The sequence below is a fragment of the Cervus canadensis genome, chromosome 6 (assembly GCF_019320065.1).
Source record: "Cervus canadensis isolate Bull #8, Minnesota chromosome 6, ASM1932006v1, whole genome shotgun sequence".
NCBI classification, from domain to species: Eukaryota; Metazoa; Chordata; class Mammalia; order Artiodactyla; family Cervidae; genus Cervus; species Cervus canadensis.
In genome coordinates this window covers 54,288,911-54,308,189 of record NC_057391.1, presented here as the reverse complement: position 1 = coordinate 54,308,189, position 19,279 = coordinate 54,288,911, and the positions used below count along the sequence as shown (strand labels likewise).

General features: G+C 39.6%; 1 protein-coding gene across 1 annotated transcript in view; it reads right to left on the bottom strand.

Annotated features, from left to right (window-relative positions):
* The window catches only part of LEO1 (LEO1 homolog, Paf1/RNA polymerase II complex component), a 32,472-nt gene extending 27,951 nt beyond the window's left edge, over window positions 1-4,521 (bottom strand). The window contains exon 1 of the mRNA XM_043471970.1: window positions 4,379-4,521. Within this exon, the coding sequence (XP_043327905.1) occupies window positions 4,379-4,436 (58 nt within the window). The 5' untranslated portion in view covers window positions 4,437-4,521. The remainder of the gene's footprint in view (window positions 1-4,378) is intronic.
* Window positions 4,522-19,279: the final 14,758 nt, after the last annotated feature.

Genomic DNA, 19,279 nt, shown 5'->3' with positions numbered 1-19,279 from the left:
GTGCTGCAGTCCATGGGATCGCAAAGAGTGAGACATGACTGAATGACTGAACAACAACAATCTGGAATATATAAAGAATGTTTACAACAACAACAACAAACAAACAAACAACCCATTTTAAAAATGGACACTGGACTTGAATATACATTTCTCCACAGTTACACAAACATGAAACAAGCACATGAAAAGATGCTCAACATCACGGGCCATTAGGAAATGCAAATCAAAACCACAATGAAATATCACTTGACACCAACAGTGATGGCTATATTTTAAAAAGGGGTAAAAAAAAGGTAAAATAGGTATTGGCAAAGATGTGAAGAAATAGAACCCTCAAACATTGCTGGTGCTAATGTAAAATGGTTACAAAAATGGTTTGCTGGTCCAAAAATGGTTTGGTTGCTCGTCAAAAAGTAAAACAAAGAATCATATGACTCAGCAGTTCCACCCCTATACATATATATTACACATATATATACAATTCCACCCCAAGAGAACTGAAAACAGGCACTTACACAAATACTTGTAAACAAATGTTCACAGCATCACTATTTAAATAGCCAAAGATGGAAACAACCCAATGTTCACCAGTGGCTAAATAGATAAACAAACTGGGATATATACATAGAGTGAATACCATTCAATCATTAAAAAGAAATGAAGTATTGATACATACAATAGGGATAAATTTCAAAAACATAATGGTAAGAGATAGAAATCGGACACAAAAAGCCACATGTTATATGATTCCATTTATATGAAATGTCCAGAACATAGAAAATCCATAGATGTAAAAAGCAGATTGGTGGTTGGTGGGGGCTAGTGAAAGGAGCAAATGGTAAGTAACTGCTCAATGGGTGTGGTGTTTTATTTTGAGGTGATGAAAATGTTTTAGAACTAGATAGAGGTGGTGGCTGCAGGATATTTTAAATGTACTGAGTACCACTGAATTGTTCACATAAAAATGGCATATTCAGCAACCAAACTGAAAAGAACTAAAACTGTCACTATTTGCAGATGACATATTATATATAGAAAATCCTACAGACTCCACCAGAAAACTGTTAGGACTAATAAATAAATTTATTAAAGTTGCAGAATACAAAATCAATATACAGTTGTGTTTCTATACATAAATAATAAGCTAACAAAGAAATTAAGAAAATAATCCCACTTATAACTGCAACAAAAAGAATAAAATACTTAGGAATAAATTTAACCAAAAAAGGTGAAAGACCTGTACAGTGAAAACTGTAATACACTGATGAAAGAAACTGAAGACACAAATAAATGGAAAGATCGCTCATGGATTGGAAGAATCAATATTATTAAAATATCCACACTAACCAAAGTAATCTACATTTTGAACACAATCCCTATCAAAATTCTAGTGGCATTTTTTATAGAAATAGAACAAAGAACTCTAAAATGTGTGTGAAACCACACATACACACAAACCCATACAGCCAAAGCAATCTTGAGAAAAAAAAGAATAAAGCTGGAGGCATCATGCCCTTGATTTCAAACTGTATTACAGGCACATAAATCAACGCAACAGAATAAAAAACTCAGAAATAAAGCCACACATATATGGTCAATTAGTTTACAACAAAGGAGCATGCCAAGAATACACAATGAGGAAAGAACAATAAATGGTGTTGAGAAAGCTGGATAGCAATACGTAAAAGAATGAAACTGGGCCACTATCTTATTACACCATACACAAAATTTAACTCTAAATGGATTAGACTTAAATTTCAGACCTGAAACCATAAAACTCCTAGAAGAAAACATAGGCAGTAAGCTACTTGACATTGGCCTTGGTTATCATTTTTTGGATTTGACACCAAAAGCAATGACAACTAAAGCAAAAATAAACAAGTGTGACATATCAAGCTAAAACACTTCTACACAGCAAAGGAGACCATCAACAAAATGAAAAGGTAATCTATTGAATAGGATAAAATATTCACAAATCATATATCTAAAAAAGGATTAATACCAAAAACATATAAAGAGCTCATATTAAAAAATAAAAGAGCTCATATTATATATATATATATATAAATGGACAGAAGGCCTGAATAGACATTTTTCCAAAAAAGACATACCAATAGGTACATGATAAGATGCTCAACATCACTAATCGAAAGAGAAATGAAAATCAAAACCACAGTCGGAATGACTATTATCAAAAGGATAAAAAATAACAAGTGTTGGAGAGAACGTGGAGAAAAGGAAACATTTGTACACTAATGGTCGATTGTAAACAGGTGCAGTCACTATGGAAAACAGTATGGAAATGTTTCAGAAACAGAACTACTATATGATCCAGCTAGACCAATTCTGGGTATTTATCCAAAGGACACAAAAACATTAATTTGAAAAAATATATGCCCACCTATGTTCACTGCAGCATTATCAAGATATAGAAACAACCTAAATGTGGTGCATATAAACAATATTATCCATGCCACTAAAAATATGGCATATATACAATGGAATATTATTCAACCATAAAAAAAGAAGGCAATCTTGGGAATTCCTTGGCGGTCTAGTAGTTAGGGCTCAGAGCTTTCACCGCCATGGCCCAGGTTCAATCCCTGGTTGGGGAACTAAGATCCCACAGGCCACACACGTATTGTCAGATCTCTCCATCATGACCTGACCATCCTAAGTGGCCATACATAGCATGGCTCATAGCTTCATATGTGATCATTTTGGTTAGATTTCTGTGATCCTGGTTTTCTTTCTGCAAGCTGTGGGATTATTAAATTCTTGCTTCTGTCTGCCCTCTGATGGATGAGGATAAGAGGACTGTGTAAATTTCCTGATGGGAGGGACTAGCTATGGGGAAAATAGGGTCTTGCTCTCTGGTGCAGGGCTTTGCTCAGAAAATCTTTAATCCAATTGTCTGCTGATGGGTTGGGCTGTGCTCCCTCCCTGTTAGTTGTTTGGCCTAACATCTCTCAGATGGTTAAGAATGTAGCAATGCAAGTGATGTGGGTTCAATCCCTGGGTCAGGAGGATCCCCTGGAGAAGGGAATGGCAACCCACTCCAGTATTCTTGCCTGGAGAATTCCATGGACAGAGGAGCCTGGCAGGCTACAGTTCATGGAGCCACAAACAGCTGGATACGACTGAGCGACTAACACTAACAACTGAGGTAACTCAGTCTTGGAGTCTACAGGTTCTATGTTAGGGCTACTGGAGACCTCCCAATAGGATTTGGGTCAACACCTCCCAGGGCTGCAGCTGCCAGTGCCCCTGTCCCCGCGGCCGGCCATTTCCGACCCTCACCTCTGCAGGTGACCTTCAAACACTCGCAATTGCTTCTACCTATTCAATTATTTATGTATTAAGCAATGAAGTTAACTGAGGGAGGGTGATATCTTTGCATCATTGTAACCCCTACACTTAGCAAAGTAGCTATAACATGATAGGGGATCTATAAATGATGAATGAATGAACTTCACGGGAGTGAGTGATGCGAGGGTTCACATGGCTCCGATGTCTTGAAGGGTGAATGGGATAAGGACACATACAGACGACAGGGTAATGAAAACATTAGCAAAGAAAGTGGAACAAGAGTTAGTATAAGGGCTCTATACTTCCAGACCTATCCTGACCAGAACCTTCAGGACATCCATCCTGGTACAGCCCTCACACTAGAATCCATATGGTGCTCCCCTGCACCATGAACATACATTTACTAATCCATTTCATCACCAAATCCTTCATCCCTTCTCTCCAAACACAGAGTTCATATGCTCCCCAATCTAATACCACCGACTCAAGAAATTCTAGGGTTTTTGCACAGGTTCTCGGAAGACACATTATCTCCAGTGCGTAACACCTGTATGCAGCCCTACCCCAGTAACCCTCCCAGTCTTCTCACCCAGACATTTTAAACTTTCCATCACGCCACGTTCTGGTTTCATTCAAAAGGACAATCAGAGCCCCTCTGCAAATTCGTCCAGCCCATACCCATGTTCCTGAACACGTCATTTCCATTCATTCACAATAGTCCATGTGCAAGGCAGGACAGAGCAGGACTCTAAGGTTCCTCCTCTCGCTGCGCCGGCTCACCGGCCTCCATTCCTGCCCCGCGCCCCCTTCGCTCCCCGTGCTCCTAGGCTCGGCTTGCTAGATGGACACCAGGAACCTCGAGGCACACACTCTGCATCTGTCCCTCCGTCCCCTCCCTCGGGAAAAGGCTGGCACCGCCGGGAGGGCAGGGGGCGCTGAGGCAGGCGGAGAGGAAGCGCCATCCGCCAGCGGCGCCAGAGCGTTCGCAGACCCTAAATCGGGTCGCTGTCGGGCTCCCGCCGGAGAAGGCCCGCCACGCCCGTCTCCACCGAAGCCCTGCGGACCCCACCTTTACGCTCAGGATCGCTGTCGGCGTCGCTCCCGAATAGGTCTTCCATATCCGCCATGGTAGCGCGCGTCCGCCGCAGTCTTGACCGGGAGCGGCTCCCCGACTGCGTTTACGGCACGGAACCAACGAAACGCGACAGTGTCGCAAAGATTTGCTTAAAAAGTCTCCTTTTCTACTGGAAGCTTGTTTTCGCTTGCACTTTGAACCCGCACTTGCCCACGCTCTTACGTCCAGCAACCCCGCCCTTCGTCAATATCTGTTCTTATTCGCGAGGATTCTCGGCTGGGTACATCAGGTCTGAGTGTCAGTGGAGCGGGTGGTATTTGGGGGCTCCCAGGAAGGGCCTGTGACCCTGTTAAACCTGCCTGGAGTCAGGCCTGCAGCCCTTTGTTTTATGCCGATCAGCTGTTCTCAAATTGTTGCGGACTCAAAAATGCTTTTGTTATGTGGATTATATTTACTGTAATAGTAATTAAGGCAGAAATTTTAAAAATTCGTTCTACAATAATAAACGAGTTAACATAAAATAGCATTTTAAGATTTTAAGTGACTTGTTTTCTGAAAATTGAAGAGTGGAATTATTTACAGTTTTGAAAGCGTCTTTGGTATCTGCCTCAAATGAAAACAGTTGAATTCTCATACTTGCTTCTGCATTCAATCTTGAGAAAGGTTTTGGTTGAAGCTTGTACCCAGCCGAGGAAAATCTGTCCTCATACACACATACGTGTGTGATTGGAAGAGGAAGGACCTCTCATACCCCTAAAAGGGTCATCTTCGGACCAGTCTAACCCAACTTTAGAGTAGTGTATGTCAGACATCAAAAATGTGCCATCCTAACCCGCTACACACTTTTGTATAAAATTGAAACAAATAATCACAAAACAGTACTGACTGCTAAGATGCAACCTGAGATTTCCTATTCTCTTTTATTCTGTTTAAGCTTGTTTTGTTTTATGCTGACAGGCAGTGCATCTACTAAACTGATTTCGTGATTTATTTAATGGCTTGCAGCCTGCAGCTAGAAAAACACTATTCCGATTCCATTGACTTATTTTTTCAGGAAAAAGCTTAAGCTGGGGAATGTGGCTAAACAATTGCATATTACAAAATCAAGCAGTAATAGAATTTGTTAATAGGTCAGTGCTAGATAAACCCTTTTGCTTTACAGAAGCTCAAAGAAATGAAGTGACTTGGATATGTTAAACAACTAGGCCCTTTCTAGGAATTTTGAATTTTCAGAAATGTACATCCAGTGTTAAGATAGTATCTGATTACCCCAATATGGGGGCTTTGATCTTGGACAGGCAACAGTAGATTTTTTAGTTTGGAGATTATGAGGTATATTTTTGAAGTAAATAGGAGTGCCTGACAGGGTTTAAATGGACAAGAAGTAGAACTGAGTATGTTATCCTAGAGCTATTGTTATAAAATGGATGATATAAGAGTAAGTAGATGGGATCACTTTAAAACTTTCTGGAATGCTGGAAAAACAAGTATTCCATGTGATTGTGATTCATTTTCATTTTCATTTGGAATACTATCCTTGAAAAGAGCATTGATTAAATCTCAACAAGTTGAATTACAGCAAGGCCTAGTGAATCAACCTACCCACCTTGACTAGCAGAATTAATGTGTTTATCTCATATGAATAGTGCAAAACAAATAACTTCTCGTTCCTTGATTTGTTGTTCGCTTGTTTGTTTTTGCTATACTTTGTGCTGATCATTGCTCTTCTATTCAAGTTGTCTTTCTTCAGACAGGATCTAATACATTTAATTAGATTTCAGCTTAATCAGTCACAGATAGTGCTTGCCTGAGGTTACACCCAGATCACTATCATTGATGTTTACAGTGTTCAAATAACCTTTTCATTTACTAGCAGAGCTGGACAGGTTTATCCTATTGGGTTTGTGTTTTACTAATTTAACTTTGGGTATTAAGATAGTCTCTTCTTTTGCTCTAGGGATGGAGAATTTTATGTTAGGTGAGTAACTGGATAAAACATCTCCAGGATAGCTTTATCATTTTTTTCCAGTTTTTGAGAGTTTGTCTTTTTCCCATGTTCTGCCTTCATAAGATCCTCAAAATAGTAACCAACACCCCTTAGTCAAAGAACAAAGATTAAACTAGGTTGGCTAACACAACACAAACAACATGACACAATTCATTACAAACACTTCTATAAGGTATCTATCTTTAAAATTGATGAAAACCTATGCTTGCATCAAGTTGCAAAGCAGAAATATGTGTTATAAAGTTTGTATAACATTTGAAAGACTTAGAGGAAAAACGACAGTTGGATTAAACAATACATTAACTGCGAATTCACTCCATTTATGGTAAACTGCCACCCCATGGGAGGATCATGCGGCTCATTTCTGAGTACTTTGTGGATGGAGTTAGCCTTTAGAAGGCACAGATTGATCTGAACTAAAGAGGAGAATTCCCAAAGCCTCTCCAGCAGTAAATGAACCGTGTGTGCTTGTGCTTGTGCTCAGTCATACGACCCCATGGACTGTAGCCCGCCAGCCTCCTCTGTCCGTGGAATTTTCCAGGCAAAATACTGGAGTGAATTGCCATTTCCTACTCCAGGAAATCTTCCCGACCCAGGAACCACACCCACTTCTCCTGCATTGGCAGATGGATTCTATACCACTGTGCCACCTGGGAAGCCCCGAATGAACAATGGGGCAGCTCATTTCTTGGAAAATACAGAGCATTCACTTATCATCTGTCTTTATTAGATTTCTTACTGAATTGAGTCCCTACAGTGGGTGCTGTGCAGATGTAAAAATAAGAGCGAAGATGATTTTTTCATAAATATAGAAGCTCTTTGAACTACTGTCAACTTTTAAAAAATGCACAACATGAGAGTTGCAAGTTAAGCTTTATTTGGGGCAAAATGAAGACTACAGCCCAGGAGACAGAGCCTCAGATAGCTCTGAGAAACTGCTCTGAAGAGGTAGAGGGGGAAGAACAGTATATATGTGATTTTGGTGAAGGGAGAGTACATGCAGTCAGTCAAGCACATATTTTTCCAGAAGCTTCTGCTATGCATGAAAGAGAATCACCATCATGAAGGATTTTGGTGCTTTTCTAGGTATGAAGTGATACAAGAATTGCACTCATAAATTGACTCCTGAAAATATCTTGCTATCTGAAGATATGTTTTGCCAGTTTCCCCACCCCCAGCACAGAGTGCCTCGTTTCTGCTCTCCATCCTGAGCTCCTTTCAGGGAGTGTTGAAAATCAGCAGTTGCAGCAGCACATAATTTAATTTTTGTAGAAGTAACTGGCAAGTGCCAGCTTGTTGTTCAGTTGCTGAGTCATGTCTGATTCTTTGTGACCCCACGGACTGTAGCACGCCAGGCTCCTCTGTCTTCCACATCCATATCCTGGAGGGTGCACAAATACTTGTCCATTCAGTCAGTAATGCTGTCTAACTATGTCATCCTCTGGCACCCCCTTCTCCTTTAGCCTTCGATCTTTCCAGCATTAGGGTCTTTTCCAATGAGTCGGCTCTTCCCATCAGATGGCCAAAATATTGGAGCTTCAGCTTTAGCATCAGTTCTTCCAATGACTATTCCAATTCAACTTTGAATTGATTTTTTAAAGGAAACCAATATTGATTTCCTTTATGATTGACTGATTTGTTCTCCTTGCAGTCCAAGGGACTCTCAGGAGTCTTCTCCAACACCCCAATTTGAAAGCATCAGTTCTTCAGCACTCAGTCTTATTTATGGTCCAACTGTCACATTCATACATGACTAGTGGAAAAACCATAGCTTTGACTATATGAACTTTTGTAGGCAAAGTGATGCCTCTGCTTTTTAATATCTTGTCTAGGTTTGTCAAAGCTTTCCTTCCAAGGAGTGTCTTTTAAATTCATGGCTGCAGTTACCATCTGTGGTGATTTTATGTGCTCAGTTGTTCAGTCATGTCTGACTCTGTGACCCCATGGGCCATAGCCTGTCAGGCTCATCTGTCCCCAGGATTTTCCTGGCAGGAATACTGAAGTTGGTTGCCATGCCATCCTCCAGGGGATCTTGCTGACCCAGGGATCAGATGGGTGTCTCCTGCATCTCCTGCATAGCAGGCTGATTATGTACTGCTGAGCCTCCAGGGAAGCTTTGCAGTGATTTTGGATCCCAAGAAAATAAAATCTGTCACTGTTTCCACTTTTACCTCTTCTATTTGCCATGCCGTGATGGGACTGAATGCCAGGATCTTAGTTTTTTGAATGTTGAGTTTTAAACCAGCTTTTTCACTCTCTTCTTTCACCCTTATCAAGAGGCTCTTTAGTTCCTCTTCACTTCTGCCATTAGAGTGGTATCATTTGCATATCTGAAGTTGTTGATATTTCTCCCAGCATGGGGAAACAGTGGAAACAGTGGCTGATTTTATTTTTCTGGGCTCCAGAATCACTGCAGATGGTGATTGCAGCAATGAAATTAAAAGACACTTACGCCTTGGAAGGAAAGTTATGACCAACCTAGACAGCATGTTAAAAAGCAGAGACATTACTTTGCCAACAAAGGTCTCTCCAGTCAAGGCTATGGTTTTTCCAGTAGTCATGTATGGATGTGAGAGTTGGACTATAAAGAAAGCTGAGCGCCTAAGAATTGATGCTTCTGAACTGTGGTGTTGGAGAAGACTCTTGAGAGTCCCTTGGACTGCAAGGAGATCCAACCAGTCCATCCTAAAGGAGATCAGTCCTGGGTGTTCATTGGAAGGACTGATGCTGAAGCTGAAACTCCAATACTTGGGCCACCTGATGTGAAGAGCTGACTCATTGGAAAAGACCCTGATGCTGGGAAAGATTGAGGGCAGGAGAAGAAGGGGATGACAGAGGATGAGATGGTTGGATGTCATCACTGACTAGATGGACATGGGTTTGGGTGGACTCCAGGAGTTGGTGATGGAGAGGGAGGCCTGGCGTGCTGTGGTTCATGGGGTCGCAAAGAGCCGGACACGACTGAGCGACTGAACTGAACTGAACTGAACTGAATCTTGATTCCAGCCCACCATTTTGTATGATGTACTCTGCATAGAAGTTAAATAAGTTAAATATACAGCCTTGTATTACTCCTTTCCCAATTTTGAGCCAGTCCATTGTTCCGTGCCTGATTCTAACTGTTGCTTCTTGACCCACACATATGTTTCTCAGGAGGCAGGGAAGGTGGTCTGGTATTCCCATCTCTCTAAGAATTTTCCACAGTTCATTATGATCCACACAGTCAAAGGCTTTAATGTAGTCAGTGTAGTTGACATTATTTTCAAGTGCTGAAGAATGGGGAGCCAGAAAATGATTAATATCCCTGGGAGTTTGTTGAAAAAGGTTTCTTAGTACAGTGGTCTGGATGTTTGTGTCCCCACAAAGTTCATGTTGAAATCATAGTGTTTAAGTAATGATATTAGAAGGTAGGGCCTTCAGGAGGTGATTAGGTCATTTTTAAAGGATTAGTACTCTTATTTTAAAAAGGCCCCATGGAATGGAATTCGTTAGCCCTTTCTACCATGTGAGAACACAGTGTGAAGTCTTTTGCTATGAACAATGAAGACAGCTCTCACCAGAATGCAACCATGTTGGCAATTTAACCTTGGACCTCAAAACCTCTAAAGTTGTGAGAAATAAATTTCTGTTGTTTATAAGCTACCCAGTCTGTGGTATCTTGTTATAATAATGAGAACAGATTTAAGACAGACAGGATGATTCAAGCTAGAATAAAGGAGTAATGGGAGGAAACCCAGTTATCAGGATATAAAATTGAATGGAACTTAAAATTCAATCAAACAAAACTTCAATTAGTTCATCAAATCTATTCCTTGATTTTCATGAAGTTCCAGCACACTGAGGATAAAGAGATTATTCTAAAAACTTCTAGAGAGAAAAATCAGCTGACCTTCAAAGGATCTTGGAATTAAAATAACATTAAACTGTTCAACAATTCTGAAAGTTATGAAACAATGGAGAATTGCTTGTAAAGTCCTGAAGGAAAATAATCCATTCTAGAATTTTATACTCGACAAACTATCGTTTGGTACATGGGAAGAACAGTAAGATTCAGTGGAAACCATCCTATTTATCAGCAGTCCTGAGACTGCCATGCTGTGAAGAAACCCAACTAGCCCATGAAGGGGAAATACATAGAAATGTATGGCCACCCTCAGCTTCCGTGCACCCCCTGCAGTTCCAGCTCCAGTCTGTAGGCCACCAGTGTGTAGTTGAGCCTTTCCTGCATATCTGTCTCACAGAAACCAGGAGATAATAAGTGAATGTTGTGGCATGGGGCCACAAAATATTGAAGTGGTCTGTCACACAATAATAGCAATCGCAAGAGTTACTCAAAAACTGTACAGTTGATGAATGTGGCCCACTAAAAAAGATGGACTAAACCAAGGAAGAGAAAAGCTTGAGAAGCTGGAAACTTAAGACTGCACAGAGGCAGAGATTAAAGATAGGTCTGCAGGCCTAGAGGGATGCTGGTCCAGACTGGAACAAGAGGACAGAAGGCTCTGTGATAGGACAGGATGAACAGACTGTGAAGGAAACAAAACTAATAGAATACCTGATACATTCATCCAGTAAGGATTTAAGTGCATTCTCTGTGCCAGAAACTATTCTAGACACTGGAGATACAACAGGGAACAAAATAGAACAACTGTCTGTTCTTAGAAGCTAGCATTTTGGTGGAAGATGAGACAAGAGAAGACAGAAATATACATCTCACAATACAGTTTCAGCTGTTTTCCAAAATGACAGCAAGTCCTTTGGCCAAATCTTTCTTCTCATTATCATTAATCTAACTCACTTATATAAGACAAATGTCAACTCCAAAGCACTAGTAAATAATTGTTCCCTATGCAAACGAGTTTGGACATGCAAACATAAGTTTGGAAAACATCCTGGCACACTTCCTATGAAAACTTGCACTTGTGTTGAGAAAAAAAAGACAGAAGTAAGATAATGAGTCAGTTATTTCTTCAGACTGAGCTAAGATTGTTGTTTTGAAACCTTTTCTCTTGAATCTGGGGTTAAATTTAGGGAGTAGCTTCCTTGAAGAGGTAGGATTTAGATTCTTCCTGGGAGCTTAAGGGTTACCAGGAAGCTGTGTCCTTAAAAGACCTAAGCCACAGATCAGATGAGGTCAGTGCTCTCCACACTAGAAAAGCTGGAACATCAGCTACTGGGGGAAGGAGTTAGAAGGAACAAAGAAAGGAGGATACAGAACAGAGGGTGGGGGCACCATGGGTGCAGATGTTAGTACAAGCCACAGAATAAGTCAAATGATCTGCTACAGGGATACCAAAGAAACTGAAAGTGAGGGTGAGAAACGAGAGAAAAGAAGGAAAAATATATTAATGAAACAGAGTAGAAGAAGCATCTACAAGAGAAAAGGATGAAAAAAGATTTTTAAATAATAATAAAATAGTACTAAAGTGGGGGAATATTGAAACAAAAATGAGAAAATACTCTGGCAGTATAACCAAAGAGAGGGGAAAGATTTACAGGCTCCCATGACAACCAATATTTTTACAGGTCAGAAGGAATCACTAAAACAAATTTGGCACACACAAGATACAAAAGATAACTGAACATTTCAGTTTACAGTAAAACTACATCTCTTCACTGGATTTCCTTATTCAGCTGGTTGTTTCAGCATCATGTGAGAATACAACGTAAATGCAGAGATATCATTTCACCATAGGGTGGGAACTCTGCATGCAGGCAGTTTCTGGCCCTCAGTTTATTTCATCTAATCCAGAGAAGGATTACCAGAAGATACACTGTATTTCATGCTTGCAATTGCAAAAAAAAAAAAAGAAAAACATTGCGGTGTTAAAACATTTAGCAGCAATATGGCAAAAGGCCACAAGATGGTGATGGTATACCCTGAAGAAACCCCGGGTCTTCTGCAAAATGACACACACACACCTCCATTTTCTGCAAAATGAGACACGCACACCTCCGTCTTCTGCAGAATGACATGCACACACACACCACCCACACCCACCCCCCTCATCAGTGTTTCGTTTAGCAAAAAATTGACTTGGGGAAATGGGCAGGGGGGTGTGAAGGAGAGATTTGAAAAACTAACTTTACATAGTAATCAAAACACATTAAAAATTTTAGAAATATTTTTCTACTTGTTTTCTTTATCCCAAATTTAAAAAAGCAGTACTTTTTAAGACTAGCAAACATTAAGGAAATATTTTTCAGCTGTAGGCATTCTGATTTTTATGTATCTATTGAAAAGTGATCAATTTAAATAAAGTGTTACCTTTTGGGAAAATTTAAATTTTTTCCCATATGCTTCATAAAATGAAATTTCCCTAAAGAGTCCACTGAAGATTTCATTTCATTGACTGCAATTTATTTCCTTAATCTTTAAGGAAATGACAGGTAGGGTTAATCCTATGCCTTAACTGGTGTGACTGTAGGTTAATAATGATTCATATGATATGTGGATATATTTAATTTTCCAACATGCAAACACATTTATATCTTATCTGCTACTTAACACAGAAATAAAATTTGGGTGGGGGAACAGGGTAGAATCCTGGGGCTAAAATCCCAAAGAAATATCTAAATGGAAAATAGCCTAAAGCTTATTTGAGAGCCAGAAGACTTTATTTGCAAAAACAATATTAGTCATTAGAAAAAAATTCTTTCTACTTAACATCAAGTAAATTCTTTAAAAGAATATTAAGTTCTAAAGATTGACCTGAGGCTAATAATATGTATTAAAATGTCATAAAAATGTTCTTACCTTTGACTCTCTAGTTCCATTATCAAAGAATTTTTCTTAGGAAAACAAGAGAGTCAAATGAGTACAAGGGTGCTGATTATAAGATTGTTTAAAGAAATGAGAAATGCTATAAACACCATAGTAAGAAATTGATCAAGTAAATGATCAGACACTTATAAACTGAAATACTATGCAAGCATTTAAAGTATATTCTTCAGGATATTAACATATACCAATGATGTGAGTATAAGAAACTGTTTAAAGGGCAGTTTGTTATCATCTGTCTAAATTGTAACTGGGAATATTTTTTTTGGGGGGGGGTAATATTCTTTGATTCAACCTTTCCTGTATAGAAATTTATCCCCAGAAAATGATTGAACAGATATGCAGATTGTGTTCAGTCATGTCTGACTCTTTGTGACCCAATGGACTGTAGCCCACCAGGCTCCTCTGTCCATGGGATTTCCCAGGCAAGAATACTGGAGTGGGTTGCCATTTCCTCCTCCACGGATCTTCCCCACCCAGAGTTCGAACCTGCGACTCCTGCATATTCCTTACCAGTGAGCCACCTGGGAAGAACACATGCAGATATATACGGACAAAATATTCTCTGAAACTTTGTACATGATGTCCAGAAACTGGAACCAATGAAAGCACCCATCATTGTAGACTTGTTTGAATAATGCAGGCACAGAGTAAAATGCTAAGAAGCAAGGATTAGGTTGATGAATGTATATTGAAGTACAGGGGCATAATATATTGTTGGATTGCCAAAGCCAACTACAAAAAGTGGATATTTTATACAGTGTGGAGGTGCCTCAAAAAATTTAAAATTAGACTACTATATGATCCAGCAATTCCACTTCTGGGGAAGGAAGTGAAATCACCATTTCAAAGAGATATCTGGACCCCCATATTCATTGGAACATTATTTACAATAGTCAAGGCATGGAAACAGCCTAAGTGTTCATCAGTGGATGAATGGATAAAGAAAATATGGTAAAAATACACAGTGGGATATTATCTAGCCATGAAAACAAGGGAATCCTGCTACAGACAACATGGATGAAACTTGAGGGCATTATGCAAGTGAAATCAGTCAGAGAAAGATGCACACAATTAGCTCAAAGAGCCAGTGTGAGCAGACTCCAGTACACTGTACAGAAGTCTCTATACCTCTTGGAGGTGAGATTATGAGAAGACTTTCATGTCCTACCTACATACTTCTGTGTTTGTTTCCATTTTTTTACAACTAAATTTCACCACTGTTGTAATCCACCAAAAGAATAAAAATGCCAATTGAACAAAACAAAGATTTTTAAAAGAATATTTAAATACTTGGGAGGATGCTTATGACACATTGCCAAGTAAAAATTGTATGTCTTGAAGTATCTTGTATTATCTCAGTTTCATTTATGTGCATTCCTTTGCACGGGAAAATGTCTGAGAGGAAATAGGACAAAATATACATGGTGGTTATTGCCGAGTGATGGGATTCTGGATGATTTTATTTTTGTTTTACCTTTCAATATTTTCTGAGTTTTCTACAAATGCTTTTATAATTATGTAATGCTTTCATAATCAGAAAAGACATTATTGTACATAAAATACTTAACCCTGCTGTCACTGCTTATAAAGCAATTTCTTCCCTATGGGACTGCTACTACTACAATCAGAGCATATGACTGACTTAAAATGTGGATAAATGGAATCTTTCATCTTTTTTTTCTCTCTCAAAGCTAAAAGGAGAAGTTAGTTTTTATTTATGTGGCCCTAGATCTAGAAATATATAAACATATTTCCTAACTCTTAATAGAAAAATTCCCCAATCTCTTACTTTGTCAGTTACTGCCATAGCCATTACCCTAATATTTTTGCCCAGATTTTTTTTTCCAGATTGTTTTATCAGCCATAGCTTCTCCCCTTTGTTTCCATTTCTCCCCTAAGTACAGTCTATACTGTGACTAGAACAGATGCAGGAAGTGTACATGCAAGAGATCTACATATATGTTGCCAAAAGATTACTCATCCTACAGTATGATTTTCCTTTTCATTTTGCTTGTCTTTAATGGCAGGTGGCAAACAGATATTTACACCATAATCCATTTCTGTAATAAGTATATAAGCAACTTTATATTATGTACAGAAAAAAATCTGGATGAATATATGTCAAGTTGATAGCAAAGCATTTCTCCAGGATAGTGGAATTATAGGGAAGTTTTTACATTCTGGTTTTTATATCTCTAAAATATTTTAAGCGAAGTCTAGACTATTTTCATACTGTAAAAAGAAATAACAGTGAGGATGAAATTCTTGATGAAGAATCACTGCCCAGAGGATAAAATCTTAACTCTTCCCCTTTTGTCCAAATGCCTGACTTCAAAATCTACCTATTCAATAAAACCCACCCAATTTACTCTATACCTCTCACAGACTACTCACTTTTCTGAATTTCTACAGCACTTCCTGTCTTTGGTGTTTATCTTTGCACTTTATCACATGTTGGGCCATAACATTATGTAAACTTTCTTAATTAAGGCTGGAAATACTTAAGGATGGAATTTATGTTTATCCTTTCTGTCCCCCCAGAGTTTCTAAACAATGCTAGAGGTTCAGTGAATGGTCTCCAAATGTTTCTTAAACCGTTTTGAAACCCAACATCTAAGTACTGAAAAAGATATGAAAAGTTGTTTTCTTAGGGACACCCACAGGAAAAATCTATTAGGAAAAAAAGGAAGAATAAATGGGAGTTAAAAGTATATAAATACATACATAGGCTAAAAAAAAAGTGAAGTGTTAGTCACTCAATCGTGTCCAACTCTTTGCAACCCCATGGATTATAGCCCGCTAGGCTCCTCTATCCATAGGATTCTCCAGGCAAGATTACTGGAGTGGGTAGCCCTTCCCTTCTCCAGGGAATCTTCCCCACCAGAGGCTGAACGTGGGTCTTCTGCATTGCAGGCAGATTCCTTACCATCTGAGCCACCTGAGAAGTCTAGATACATTTGAAATATAAAATACTGTATTAGTTTCCCTTGGCTGCTATAACATATTACCACACAGTTGATGGCTTAAAACAACAGAAATGTATTCTTTCACATTCCTGGAGACCAGAAGTTCATCAGCCTCACCGGGTTGAATAAAGATGTCAGCAGGGCTCTGCTCCCTCCAGAGATAGTAGAATAATCTGTTTCTTCCCTTATTTAGCTTCTAGTAGCTGTTGATACTCGGCTTGTGGCCACATCACTCCAATCTCTGTCTCTATAGTCATGTTGCCTTCTCTTCTATGTGTCAAATCTCCACTATCTTCCTATTCTAAGGATGCATGGAATTGCATTTAGGTCACAAGGACAGAAATATTATGGACCTAATATAAGCAGAAGTTATTAAGAAGAGGTGGCAAGAATACACAGAAGAACTATACAAAAAGTATCTTCATGACCCACATAGTCACGATGGTGTGATCACTCATCTAGAGCCAGACATCTTGGAATGTGAAGTCAAGTGGGCCTTCGGAAGTATCACTATGAATAAAGCTATGGAGGTGATAGAATTCCAGTTGAGCTATTTCAAATCCTAGAAGATGATGCTTTGAAAGTGCTGCACTCAATATGCCAGCAAATTTGGAATACTCAGCCGTGGCTGCAGGACTGGAAAAGGTCAGTTTTCATTCCAATCCCAAAGAAAGGCAATGCCAAAGAATGATCAAACTACCGCACAATTGCACTCATCTCACACGCTAGCAAAGTAGTACTCAAAATTCTCCAAGCCAGGCTTCAACAGTATGTGAACCATGAACTTCCACATGTTCAAGCTGAATTTAGAAAAGGCAGAGGAACCAGAGATTAAATTGACAACATCCGTTGTATTGTCAAAAAAGTGAAATAGTTCCAGAAAAACATCTACTTCTGCTTTATTGACTATGCCAGAGCCTTTGACTGTGTGGATCACAACAAACTGTGGAAAATTCTGAAAGAGATGGGAATACCAGACCACCTGACCTGCCTCCTGAGAAATCTGTATGCAGGTCAAAAAGCAACAGTTAGAACTGGACATGGAACAACAGACTGGTTCCAAATTGGGAAAGGAGTACATCAAGGCTGTATATTGTCACCCTGCTTATTTAAGTTATATGCAGAGTACATCATGAGAAATGCTGGACTGGATGAAGCACAAGCTGGAATCAAGATTGCAGGGAGAAAAATCAATAACCTCAGATATGCAGATGACACCACCCTTATGGCAAATGCGAAGAAGAACTAAAGAGCCTCTTGATGAAAGTGAAAGAGGAGAGTGAAAAAGTTGGCTTAAAGCTCAACATTCAGAAAACTAAGATCATGGCATCCAGTCCCATCACTTCATGGCTAATAGATGGTGAAACAATGGAAACAGTGACAGACTATTCTGGGGGGCTCCAAAATCACTGCAGATGGTGACTGCAGCCATGAAATTAAAAGACGCTTGCTCCTTGGAAGAAAAGCTATGACCAACCTAGACAGCATATTAAAAAGCCAAGACATTGGAGAAGGAAATGGCAACCCACTCCAGTACTCTTGCCTGGAAAATCCCATGGACCAAGGAGCCTAGTAGGCTAGAGTCCATGGGGTCGCAAAGAGTCGGACACGACTGAGCAACTTCACTTCACTTCATGGCAAAATGTCTTGTGTGAAACATGTTTTTCTTAATTTCCATGAAACAACATTCTGCAGTCTAATAAAACTTTTCTCTACTGTACATAGAAAAAAAATAAATAAAAAGCCAAGACATTACTTTGCCAACAAAGGTCTGTCTAGTCAAAGTTACAGTTTTTCCGGTAGTCATGTATGGATGTGAGAGTTGGACTGTAAAGAAAACTGAATGCTGAAGAATTGATGCCTTTGAACTGTGGTGTTGGAAAAGACTCTTAAGAGTCCCTTGGACTGCAAGGAGATCCAACCAGTCCATCCTAAAGGAAATCAGTCCTGAATATTCATTGGAAGGACTGATACTGAAGCTGAAACTCCAATACTTTGGCCACCTGATGCAAAGAACTGACTCATTTGAAAAGACATTCATGCTGGGAAAGATTGAAGGTGGGAGGAGAAGGGGACGACAGAGAATGAGATGGTTGGATGGCATCTCAATGGACATGAGATTGAATAAGTTCTGGGAGTTGGTGATGGACAGGGAGGCCTGGCGTGCTGCAGTCCATGGGGTCGCAAAGAGTTGGACAGGACTGAGCAACTGAATTGAACTGATAATCCAGAATCATCTTCCCATCTTACAATTCTGAATCACACCTGCAAAGTCTTTTTTTTCCTTTTTGCCATACAAAGTAATATCCACAGAGTCCAGGGATTAGGACATAGACATTTTTGGGGAGCCATAACAGCCTACTACAGATACCTGTCAGAAGGAATTCTGTTACTAAATGGGAAATCTCCACGGTGCCCAACTTTTCTTTCTCTACCAGTTCTTCCAGTTTCAACGCATGGCATAGAAAGAAGCTTCATGGAATTCCTGGGCGGGCCCCAGTCAGGACTCCCTGCTTCCACTGAGGGTGAGGGCTCAAGTTGAATCCCTGCAAGATCCTGCAAGCCTCGAGGCACAGCCAAAACAAACAAAAAAGATAAAATTCTTTAAACTGCTAACTCTAAAAACTTGATGCAATAGCTATCAGGCCAGTAGGGATAAATAGAGGTCCAAAAGCAGTAAAAGCCTGCAGGAGAACACTAAACGTCCTTAATTTTGGCTTCTGAACACAGCAAGTTTAGTAGTGAGAGCCCAGGGAACTGAAGTGCTCTAAGACTAATTTGGTAAAATTATTCATAGTGCATCTACAGTGTGGTATTATCACCTACAAAAGAAGGATACAAAAGACTTGGAAGACACTTCTGAGTCAGAGTTTACAACCTAATGATCGCCCTTGCAATAAACAGTTAATGGAGAAAAAACATGGCAAAGCAGCCTAGATTTCTGATAATGCCCTACTTTGGAACAGATTATGAGAATCCAGGCTGAGACCAACACAAAAGAAGCAGGTCGGTCTCCTACTGTAGTTACATAATTCCTATGGGGAGTGAGGAATTGGGGCCATCTCTCTGCAGGTGAAAATATGATTTTGTTCACTATGCAAAGTAATGCATATGTTCTAGGACAATGTCAACATTTA